The 12,576-nt window shown below is 39.1% G+C and overlaps 1 protein-coding gene across 4 annotated transcripts in view; it reads right to left on the bottom strand.

Annotated features, from left to right (window-relative positions):
• Positions 1–12,576, bottom strand: part of MTM1 (myotubularin 1) — a 171,860-nt gene that overhangs the window by 31,597 nt on the left and 127,687 nt on the right. For all 4 annotated transcript variants that reach the window (XM_090263986.1, XM_090263985.1, XM_090263988.1 and 1 more), the window contains 2 exons: positions 10,661–10,810; positions 3,366–3,554 (listed from right to left, as the gene is read on the bottom strand). In XM_090263986.1, coding sequence (XP_090120112.1) covers positions 3,366–3,554; positions 10,661–10,810 — 339 coding nt within the window. The remainder of the gene's footprint in view (positions 1–3,365; positions 3,555–10,660; positions 10,811–12,576) is intronic.

Raw genomic sequence — 12,576 nt, 5'->3', positions numbered from 1 at the left:
CCATAGATTCTAGGTATGAAAGTATATTTTATTTAGGCAGAATTTTTTTTTTGGTTGAGCCCTGCACACACAAACAGATTACATGTTTCATTAAAGGAACGTCTTTGTGGTGATCATTCTCATCTTCTTTGCCATGTGAAGGAGTTGTTTCCACCTCCCATAGTTATTTTTTAAGTTCTTTCTCCTGTGTTTCATCTGCCCTATGTGTTTCTTTTTCTATGCCTCCTCAGGCAACCTGAGGAAAGGGTGGGTTCAGGGTTTGACAGAGGGAAGACAAATAAATACTGTATTAATAAGAAAAAGAAAAGCCTTTATCTAACTTGTGCACTGTTCTGTCTCCAGTGTCTAGAAAAGTATGCATTCAGTAAATAGTTGTTTAATCAGAAATGTATTTTTAAAGCTTAACACAAATAGCATCAGCAGTAATTAGACAATAGTCACTTTGTCATTTTTAAAAAGTTATTAGCTAATGAATAAATAGACAAATGGGCCATCTTCCCGTCTTCTTGGTTATCCTTGCCTCAGTGAATGACACTTGTCAGATCTGACTGCAGGTCACGACAGAGGTGCTCCTATCCACCTGGCAGTCACTTCTGTAAACTGCAGGCCTGAGAGGGCCTAGGAGGAAATGACAAGCCTGTTTTACTAGATCTGTACACCTCTTATGCAACAGCACATGTCATCCTCGCATACATAGACAACCTGCTTCTCTGCACATGTAGTTTTTAAATAGTTACAGTGCCTTGCCCTGGCTGGTTTGGCTCAGTGGATTGAGCGTTGGCCTGCGAGCTAAGTGTCGCTGGTTCGATCTTCCAGTCAGGGTACATCAGAGAAGGAAAACTCTGACTCCAAAAAACCTCCGCTGCCTTGCGGCATACCTCTTCAGGAGAAAGGCTAGGGGAGTAAACCCCGACAGAAAATCCGGAGCCGGAGTCCCTAAGGCGGTTTGACGTTGTAGTCAACACCGGCAACTCCTGCGGCGCACCTGAAGCCAAGCTGTATTGACTCCGTCTTTCCCTTGGACCCTTCAGCTGCGAAGAGAGGGGGGGTCTGCTGCATGGGCAACAGCAGACCCTCCATATCACCCTGCCCAGGCTCTGTAGCTTCAGCTTCACTGGAGAGGACACTCCAGCGTCATCGCAAGATGTCGATTCAACATGGGAGGAGACAGATACCGTGTCACTCCCGAGTCGGACTGCACAGCCATTCTCGGCGGTGCAGATAGACTCTTAAGAAGCTACACCATCGTCTCTCGAGACGGACGGCTGCCAACACAACAACAGTGCCTTTCAAAAAGTCTTATACATAACTGAAGATGACATGCAAAAAAAATTTAAAAAGTACTACTTGTTGCCAAAATTTCTGGCAAAAACAGACATTAATACAGTTACACTTTAATTCATCACAGTGTACTGCCAAAAAGCTAAAGCAGCTTGATGCTGGATCTTATCCACTTCTGGGTTTTGTTTATTTGCTTGTTTAATTTAAAATGGTGTGATGTTGGTTGTTACATCTGGGGTTGTGAATATCTAAATATCCACAAGGAAGGAACAATTAGGTCCCAAGAGAACTGAAGTCAGAGGATAAAATCAATTAGTCAGACATAGACTGAGTTCTCAGAAGTGCAAATTCTCCATCTCTGATTAGTTTTGAAATAATTCTTTTCAATTTACTTCTTTTCAACATACAAAAAAAATCCATATTGCCTACTATGATGACATAAAGGTCCAAGGGCCTGTTGCTATGGATATAGTTGACTAGGGGAGAGGAGAGACATAGCCAAAGGAGGAGGACCTGGGCATGCTTTTAAAAAAATGATGCAGAGATCTTTAAAGCCTAGGATTTTTTCCTTCAATTTTTTCCTTTCCTTCATTCCTAAGGGGACTAGAAACACAGTCATATTTCCTGAATGTTAAAAAGGCATTCAAGAAATCCAATGCTATAACGATAAGTTTTAGCGTTAATACAATGTATGCATATTAATATTTTAATTTTTAAAAATATTCTTTCTGAATACCTCATTTTAATATTATATCTATTTCAGGCTAAATGTATACATGGAAACATTGCATTTTCTACATGTATTCTGAATTATAGGAAATGAAGTATATAAAGTTAAGGATAATCCAAGAAGACATTCATATTTAGACTTAATTTCCTGAATGTTTTGCTTATAATTCCTAATTTACTTACTGCTTTCACTTCCTGATTATTTTACATATAATTTCATGATTATTTTCATTCCCTAAACACAAAACATCTGTAGTAACAAACAGCTAGTCCAAGAGCATGCAAGGGGCAGAGAGGCCCCCCTGGCATCTGTGTAATACACACAACTGTGTGAGTGGAGACCCCTACACACAACGCCTCACATGTGTGTGCAGACAGACACCATAAGTCCCCTTAAGGAAGCTGCTGCATCTGTCTGAGCTGCTCAAGGACTTGTTTTGCTTTCAGGTTCTTGTCTTGTGCCCTGAATCACTGAAGATGCCAGATAAATGACCTCGGGATAAGTCAAGTATTCAAGATGATGAAATTGGAGCCTACAGCTGACAAGAAACAAGAAATCTGAAAGGTAGAACGGGGATGAGCAATGCCAGGCACTTGTGAGCACCTGTGATAGTTGGCAATAATGGGAGAAGCAAAACCACAAAACAGAAAGGAAAAATTGAACGTAAAAAGCATTTAGCATAGGGGCAAATAGCCTTATACCTTGCAGCAGCCTCTGAAGAGCTCCTGAAGGCAACACTATGTAGTCACTGATGTTCACAGTGACGCTTCCAGTCAACTTCAGGGGCAACTGGCATTTTCTGCTTAAGAAGGCCACGAAGACAACTGAGACAGATTTCTTTGAAAATAATAACATTGTGTGTGTGGTTATAAGCTTCATATACATAAAGCTACTAATTTCTTGAGTTATTTTACAGAAATGAGAATATACATTGATGAGTATAGTGAAGAGACCGCTTTGATAAAGCTATAAATTTAAAATTTTATCAATTACAGCTTCCCACAACTCCTCAAATATGCCTCAATGGTACAGACATTGAGAATGACCATCAACAGTCTAAAGGGCTCCAAAGAGATTCTAACTTTTGCCTGAGATTCTGACTTAAATCCAATTCATTACAGTTGTAGACTTGCCTAGTTTACCTAGAGATTATTTTCATTTGATTTTAATATATTCAACTTTTAAGTTATGTTTCGTGATTAAAAGTAAGTTTGACCTCAGTGAAGTAGTTTTCCTTTTTAAGCTAGGTTTAACGATTAATTTAAGCCCACATGTTGACATGATATGGCAAAAACATCATGTGAAATACCATATGGGGTATATAAGTTTCTATCATGTCATTAAAAATACTCACCTTGTTGGCCACTGCATTTACATTGGGTCTTGCATCATAAATCGTGAGTTTAGAAATTTGTCTATTAGTCTCCCTGATGACGTCGAGATATTTTTCATCATCTTTATTTCGTTTACCACTCATACCCACAAGAGGCTGACTGCAACGCACAATGACTGTTTTGTTTTCTGGATGAATCCATGATAGTACCTATAGTTAGTACAAAAAATTTAAGCTATCAAAACAAATCTCAAAACAATTCAAACTATAAAAATAAAGTACTGACAATCATGATGAAGTGGATCTGCGTTTTCTGAAATGGAATAGTTATTCACTTACAATTTCACTGTGTGTGCCCAGAAACACACATTTAACAATGTCTCTGGCTGGTTTGGCTCAGTGGATTGAGCGTCGGCCTGCGAGCTAAGTGTCGCACATCAGAGAAGGAAAACTCTGACTTCAAAAAACCTCCGCTGCCTTGCGGCATACCTCTTCAGGGGAAAGGCTAAGGGAGTAAACCCCGACAGAAAATCCGGAGCCGGAGTCCCTAAGGCGGTTTGACGTTGTAGTCAACACCGGCAACTCCTGCGGCGCACCTGAAGCCAAGCTGTATTGACTCCGTCTTTCCCTTGGACCCTTCAGCTGCGAAGAGAGGGGGGGTCTGCTGCATGGGCAACAGCAGACCCTCCATATCACCCTGCCCAGGCTCTGTAGCTTCAGCTTCACTGGAGAGGACACTCCAGCGTCATCGCAAGATGTCGATTTAACATGGAGGAGACATACCGTGTCACTCCCGAGTCGGACTGCACAGCCATTCTCGGCGGTGCAGATAGACTCTTAAGAAGCTACACCATCGTCTCTCGAGACGGACGGCTGCCGACGGTATTAAGAGACAATTACTAGTCAGGGCACATTATCAGGTGGCACGTCAGGTCCCCAGTTGGGGGCGTGAGTGAGAGGCAACCACACAGTGATGTTTCTCTCCCTCTCTTTCCCTTTCCCCCTCTCTAAAAATAAAACAAACAAACAAACAAATAAATTATTTTTTAAAAAAAGAGAGACACTTAGAATAACCAATTGCTCCACTAGTCCTTTCGTAATTAGCACCACATCTAATAGAAATTAAATGCTTAACTAAAAAATGTTAAATCACGTAAAGGAAATAGAGTCTGATATTTTTTCTCAGTTCTGTAGCTTGCACTGGATTTATCACCACAAAGAAACAACTTTAGCAAAAAGTGAGAGGTAAAGGAAATCACCTCTCATATATCATGTTTCTATAACACCAACTCACAACTGTAGGTCGTTTTCCCAACAGTCTCAATTCTAGAATCTAACATGGAGGGGAGATAACGCAAGGGAATCAAAAAGCTGTCAGGACAAGCAAGAGAACCACCAGTCTCACAAGGAAGCGTGGATACCTGGCTCCTGGGGGAGGTTTTTGAGCCTTTACTCACACTGTCTCCTCTAATTTTATACACATGCCTAGCATATTTGATACCTGGTTTTCCAGCTCATAGAACATGAAAAACAACAACTGTAAAAGGTAGCTAATAAGGTAATACACCCAAAGCTATATAACTGTCTACTTTAAATGGGTGTGGTGTATACCTCAATCAAGCAGTTAAAAAAAATGGGGGGAGCTGGGAGGTGAGCATGTTTGGTAACAGCTTGAGTTCTGGGGTGGTGCATCACAGCCTCTGTTGCATCCCTTTCCTCTTTCATCAAATGGGGAGTAATGTTAATCCATGGTGCTGCTGGGAGGACAAAGAAACAATGAATGCAGGTAAATGGCTCCATGCAGTGCAGGGGGCTGGCTGGCTGGCTTGAGTTAGTGTCTAGAGGCAGGCCAGCAGCCAGTAAAGTCAGATATGAAAAACTATGAAAGGCAGATACAAGAACTAAAGAAATATACCAGTTTGAGTTCACTTAATACAAGGCTAAATACACAATTATCTTTTGTCTCCATGACAGTAAATAATAACCATTGATGTTCATGACAATTGATGTGCATAGTAAGGAACATGAGTTGGTGAGAATGATTATACAATAATATGAATACTCATTCATTCAGTCTTTGTGCCATGCCAGAGACCAGTTAAAAACATCACTGTGGCCCCTAGGAGTCCAAAGGCTCAGAACTGTGAAGTCCTGGGAAAAGCACCGGCCCTTCCTCAACCTCCACTTTCTAATCTACAACGTGGAGATGAAACCTGCCCCACCTACCTCCTATAGCCTTTGATTCAAGAGAAATAAAAGGCATGATATCACTTTTATGTATTTACTTTTAAATAAATTGAATTTTTCAGGTTTACTGAGATATAACTGACATATAACATTGTATAAGTTTAAAGGTGCACAACATGCTGATTTGATATAAGGTCACTTTTATTTAAGTATATTTTATTGATTATGCTGTTACATTTGTCCCAATTTTTCTCCTTTGCCCCTTCCTCCCAGTACCCCCGTTCCCTCCAGCAATCCCCCCCTTAGTTCATGGCCATGGGTCGTGCATATAAGTTCTTTGGCCTCTTCACTTCCTATACTATTTGTATGATCCCCCCCTGTCCCTTCTGTACCTACAAATTATACTTTTTATAATTTATTTATTTGTTTGTTTTATTTTTAATTTTTAGAGAAAGGGGAAAGGAGAAAGAGAGGGAGAGAAACATGACTGTGTGGTTGCCTCTCACTCGCGTCCTTAACTTGGAACCTGACGTGCACCCTAGTAATGTGCCCTGATTGGGAACTGAACCAGCGACACTTGGCTCGCAGGCCGACACTCAATCCACTGAGCCACAGCAGCCAGGAAAATTATACTTCTTAATCCCTGCACCATTTCCCCTATTCTCCCACTTCCCGCTCCCAGCTGATAATCCTCCAAATGATCTTTATATCTCTGATTCTGTTCCTGTTCTTGTGTTTGCTTATTATTACTTTTTTTAGATTTAGTCGTTGATAATTGTGAGTTTGTTATTTTAATGTTCATAGTTTTGATCTTTTCTTAAATAAGTTCCTTTAACAATTCATGTAATAATGGCTTGGTGATGACGAACTTGTCTGGGAAGCAGTTTATCTTCCTTTCCATTCTAAATGATAGCTTAGCTGGATAGAGTAATCTAGGCTGTAGGTTGTTGCTTTTCATCACTTTGAATACTTCTTGCCAGTCCCTTCTTGCCAGCAAAGTTTCTTTTGAGAAATCAGCTCATAGTCTTATGGGAACTCCTTTGTAGGTAACTCTGCTCTTCTCGTGCTGCTTTTAAGATTCTCTCTTTATCTTTAACCATCGGCATTTTAATTATGATGTGTCTTGGTGTGGTCCTCTTTGGGTCCAACTTGTTTGGGACTCTGTGCTTCCCAGACTTGTATGTCTATTTCCTTAGCTGAAATTAGGAAGTTTTCTTTCATTATTCTTTCAAGTAAGTTTTCAGTTTCTTGCTCTTTCTCTTCTTTTTCTGGAACCCCTATGATTCGGATGCTGGAGATGTGCTAGAGGGTCTTTATACTATCCTCATTTTTTTTTGAATTCTTTTTTCTTGTTCAGGTTGAAATGCTTATTTCTTCCTTATGTCCAAATCATTGATTTGAATCCTGGCTTCTTCCCCTCCACTGATGGTCCCCTGTAGATTTTTCTTAATTTGAGTTAGTGTAATCTTAATTTTCCCTTTTATGTTGTTGCTGTACTCAATGAGTTCTTTGAGCATCCTGATCACCAGTGTGTTGAACTCTGCATATGACAGATTGGTTATCTCCAGTTTGTTTAGTTCTTTTTCTGGGGTTTTGTTCTGTTTTTTCATTTTGGCATATTTCTTTGTCTCCTCAATTTGGCAGCCTCCCTGTGTTTGTTTCTGTGTATTAGGTAGAGTTGCTTTGAGTCCCTGTCTTAGTGCACCTGTGAAGTTGTATGGGGCGGAGCCTTAGGTATTTGCCAGGTGGGGCAACCTGTTTCATTGCCTTGTGGCTCTGTGACAGGGGAGGGCTCAGAGAGGGGACAGTGCCAGAGCCTGGCTTCTGGAGGTTTGTCCGGCCCTTGCCCCATTTTCAGTCACTTCACCCACTTCCTGTATGTGACTGGAGCCCTTCCATCTGCTGTCCTGGTGGTGAATTCCTGAGTGGGTGGGTTTGTGTATGTTCTAAGTCCATGCGTGTCCTTTAAATGGACTCTTCTGAGAAACTGGCAGTTTCTTCTGTCACCCAAGCTCCCCTTGGTTTTTATAGCCAAAGGTTATGGGGCTTTACTTACCAGTGCTGGAACCCAGGGCTGTGCCGTTTGGGATTGCTCGATCCCAAGGTATCCCTCCCAATTTTTACCCACCACACATGAATGTGGTACCATTCGTTCCACTGCCACCTCCCTGTCTCTGCACAGCACTGCATCTCCATTCCTCTCTGCCCTGACTCCACATCTCCACCCCTCCAACCCGTATGGATGAATGTGGCTTCTTTAATTCCTTGGTTGTTGGACTTCCATACAGTTCAATTTCCTGGCAGTTCTGGGTATTATTTGTTTTGAGGTTAGTTGTAATTCTTCTTGTGGTTCACGACTAGGCAAAACATGTCTACCTATGCCTCCGTCTTTACCAGAAGTCTGATATGAGATCACTTTTAAAGGAGCAAATCACTACAGATATGAGACTTATTAGTTGATAAAGACCTTTATCCAATTTTAAATTTAAATGAGGTCATACACAAGAACCTTCCCTGCGCCACCAGTGCCCTCCTTTCTTCTGCCCCTCTTCTCTCTGCTTGGGAGAGTTAAGACTAGAATCACCATGCCATGTTAAGAAATGCTACTCTTATGAATTGTTTCATCTCTTATTTTTCTTTTGGGGTCTTAACTAACTTAAAAAGGATGCTTGCTATATGGCTGACAGGTACAAATAATGCTAATTTCAGAATATCAATTGCTATGAGTACTTTATTTATTTTTATTTTTAAAAAATAATTTATTTCTTTGTTTGTTTGTTTATTTTTAGAGAGAGGGGAAAGGAGAAAGAGAGGGAGAGAAACATCAATGTGTGGTTGCCTCTCACTCACGCCCCCAACTGGGGACCTGATGTGCAACCTAGTCATGTGCCCTGACTGGGAATTGAACCAGCAACACTTGGCTCACAGGCCGACGCTCAATCCACTGAGCCACAGCAGCCAAGGCGCTATGAGTACTTTTAAAGTATATAGTACCATATTAGGTTATTCTTATTAAAGTGTCTAATAGCCATAAATAATTAGGGATGTACACAAAGATTTAGCCACCAAAAGATGTTTATCACAGCATTGTTTACAACAGTAAAAGATAAGAACCTTGATGTCTCACAACAGAAAAATGATTACATCGTGGTACATCTACACACTGGCCTATGAGCAGATATTTATCATTGTGGAGTTATTTCTAAAATAATACTAGGGTTAAAAAAAAAAACAGATTGAAACACACATTACAGAATAATTCCATTTTTTTCTAATAAAAATATGCATACTTTGAAGGAAGTCTCGAAGGATATATTAACTGGTTCTCATAAGGTGGCAGACTCCTTTTTGCTTATCAGTATTTTCTAAAATGCCTAAAATAAAATATGTATTACTGATATGTTAAAGACTTCCAAAACATTAAGACAAACATGTTTGAGAACAAAGGAGTATGCGTCCATTAACGGGAACATTAATGCATGTGGATTATTTCATTAATCAGTGGTATTTTATTAGTTTGTCCCTTATTTACACACAAAATAATAATATTGTTTTCTCATCAATTCTTTTTGTATTTTTATATGGGCTCAAAAAACTAAATAAAAATATTAATGGATCCACAATAAAAGTAAATATGTTTACTGGGTTATAGTCAAGAGTCAGGTGGTTAGAGGGTATATCAGAAAGAGTACACTATCTACTATTAGATACTATTAAGCATGCTAATCTATAAAGATATAGATGTAATGGACAGCTTAGCCTCAGTTTTGTTAGGAAAAATAAATGCAAATTGGTGGCCATCACAAAATAAGAAGGATCCATAAAATGGCTGAATAAGTAAAAAGTTAAGCATCCTATTTGTTCTAGAGTGGGCTCTCATCACTCAAAATAATGGGAATCACTGGATCAAGATGGCAGCCTGAGCATAATGGACTGGGCACAGTTGTTTCCTCTCCTACTCCAAATCCCATGAAACACACACACACACACACACACACACACCTTTGACACAGTAGATGTTCAGTAAGCATTAATTTAATGAAGGAGTAAACAAAAGCGATTCATACACATTAATCCAGTTCTCCTGTGGGCAAGACATGTATTAATTAGCAATACAGATGGACAGGGCACATGTGGAGTCTTTGGCTATGGCACAGAAAATTATGTCCAAATTGAGTACAAGAGGAGTAAACTTGTAACTCTAGCTTCTTTAGCACTTTTTTCTAACAAAGTGAGCTAAAGAACATATTTTCAAGTATAGTATATATCATGAAGATGTGAACGAACATTCATAATTAGAGAATCAAGTGAAGTTTAAAAGTTACAATCCACATTATGTTGACAGTATACAAAAGTTTCACACAAATATCCTTTTAAGAATAAAAATATCTAGACTTGGGATTTAAAGGTAAGATAACATTAAATCTTAATTTATTCAACCCTTGTGTTTAAACCGAAACAAAACAATGTATTTATTATGACATGCCCTGAAAATTAAGAGGAAAAATTCTCTAAATTTTTAGTCAGTAAAATTTATGTGCAGAGTAGACAGTGTGAGTTGTACATAAATATTTAAGAAGAAAAGGGAACTTTGTGAACTAGGTCCAACGATACCATAAGACTACTCTCTGGAATAATTTGCACTTGGCTCCAATTTGCTAATGGTATTAAGGCAGCTTGCAAATGTGACAAGGATAGGCTAATCCTAATAAAGGTGAGTATACATAAAACTCTGTACTTACACCTTCTCTAACATAAGATAGTATCTTGTTTCTAGCATGACTCAGCTGACATTTATCAAGAGCCTATCATATATCAGGTATTGTGCTACAAGGATGAAAACCACAACAACACTGTCTTACCCTCTTTTCTTCCATCTAGTACTTGGTTTAAATGATAGTGTTATTTGTACCCTCCCTTGTATAAGAATTACTGGTGTTCATTCTCCATCCTTGACTGCAAGCTCTTGGAAGGCAGGTGTCATTTTCTTATTTTCCCATTTTGCACTCAGGAGACACTTGATAAATATTTGTTGGATTGAAACCCAAGAGTGTTTCTCTGAATTAGTTAACTCCCATTCTTATGGAATAAAAGGCACTCTTTGAAAAAAAATTAATTGCAGTACTCACTGGAATTCGATTTCGGGATCTGAAAGTTGCAACTCTCTTGAGATCTTCATCTGTGGTACGAAATGGAACTACCAAGAGAGCAGGGTAAGTGTCACACAGTTCATAGCACTTATTAATAAAAGTAATTCTCCAATGGTGATTGGGTAAACCCTGCAGGAAAAAAGGAAGTCCTAGTCAGTACTGCATGACTTCATCTCTGCATTGACTTCGGGCCTCCTTTCTTCTTTCTAGCAGAATTTGCACATGCCTCTTTGACCAGTGTAGTGATGGTCTACTGATTTATAATAAGGGAGCCAAATCAATAATCCAGACAACATAAGAACACAAAACAAAACACTGGTGGTTTCCATAATTCTAAACTGGCATTGGTAAATAAAGATTCTCTTGAATTTGAGAATTTCCTTTATTTCATGTCAAACTATTCTTTACTACTAGTACAATAAAGATAAACCCCATCCATGTACCCCAGATCCTAGAGAAAGTATATTGTGTAATCTTACTCTGTGTCTAATTGAGGATAGAAAAGAGATCAGGCAACCCCCTCTTCCTACTCAAAACAGAGTAAATGCTTCAGGCTGCTCCAAAGCAGAAAGAGGCTAAGTGTATGAAGAAAGTCACAGAGGGGAAGTAAAGGAAACTCCCTCTTGGGGAGGCTCATTTTGCCACCTCCTAAGAGTTTATTTCAATCAAGTTGTTTGGGATTGGTGATTGCACTATGGGTTGTGTGAGAAATATAGTCATTTGCTGTCTGAGCAGACAGCTAATGTGACAGGCAGACATGGAAGACACCTCCCACCCTATCATCTACCCATAAAATTTTATCTAGTGTGGACGAGAGCCAGAAGTGGTGGAATATTCTCTCCCCATACTCACAAATGCACACACAAAAGTAAACTATGTGGATGCTTGCTTTGGGGACAGACAGTGTACCTTTTCTTTAGGTCTGGTCCAATATACCACTGACCAAACAGATGAGTTTGATGATGAGTCCAATTAAAGAATTGTAAGTCCCATCAGAAAGTTAAGAAAAACAGATGGAATGTAATGGCAGTCTAGAACAAAATACCTTCAACATTTCATTTATGCATGCAATTTTAAAAACAGGAACTGTTTTGTGGCAAGCTAGAAGCTTTGACCTAAAAAAATATGTCTTAATGCTGTCAATAACACTCTAAAAATAAGGTACAAATATTTTAATACATAATACTACAAAACATGCATTAATACAAGATCTCCAAAATATGCAAAATATTTCAATGATCCTTCTTCTGCCTCAATAACTGACCCAGAACAAAGGTCATTAAAATGAGAGGTATACACAGACTTTGAAAACAATAGTCTACAGAGGATTTCTAGAGGCAATAGCACACACTACCTCATATATGTGTTCTAGAGATAAACTTCCACACCCTCATTCCACAGCATTGAATCTGCTTAGGAATACACACACCACTGATCAAGACTAAATGGAAATCAGCACAATTCCTTAGTAGTGAAGGTGGTGGCTAGAAGGTTCTTCTCAAATCTAGGGTTCTGTGACTTGACTTTACATTTGCTGCCTTTTCATATAAGGCAACTGGGCTTGATTTGATTCTCAAAGGCCATTCAACAAAATTTCCCAATTATTTTAAGAGCACTTAGAATGATAATTATGAAAAAATACTATCACAAAACTCGTAGCTGTCCTATACATTTGGTTATACCAGAGGTCAAGATATGGCTCTTGTTATATAACATGCACAGGATTTTTTTCACAAACATGTTAGAAGAGACCTTTGTCCCTGAACAGCTAACATTACTCTGAGCCTCTTGCCTTTATTACAGCAAATTAACATGCATGTAGGTGATGTTTACTTAAGAGAGCGGTAAGGGCAATTTTAATATACACTAATAAAAACTTTCTTGGAAAAGACATT

Source organism: Furipterus horrens, unplaced genomic scaffold (genome assembly GCF_987537825.1).
Source record: "Furipterus horrens unplaced genomic scaffold, mFurHor1.1.pri manual_scaffold_17, whole genome shotgun sequence".
In the NCBI taxonomy this organism is placed as follows: Eukaryota; Metazoa; Chordata; class Mammalia; order Chiroptera; family Furipteridae; genus Furipterus; species Furipterus horrens.
The sequence above is the reverse complement of the archived record's forward strand: the minus strand, read 5'-3'. Positions and strand labels throughout refer to the sequence as shown.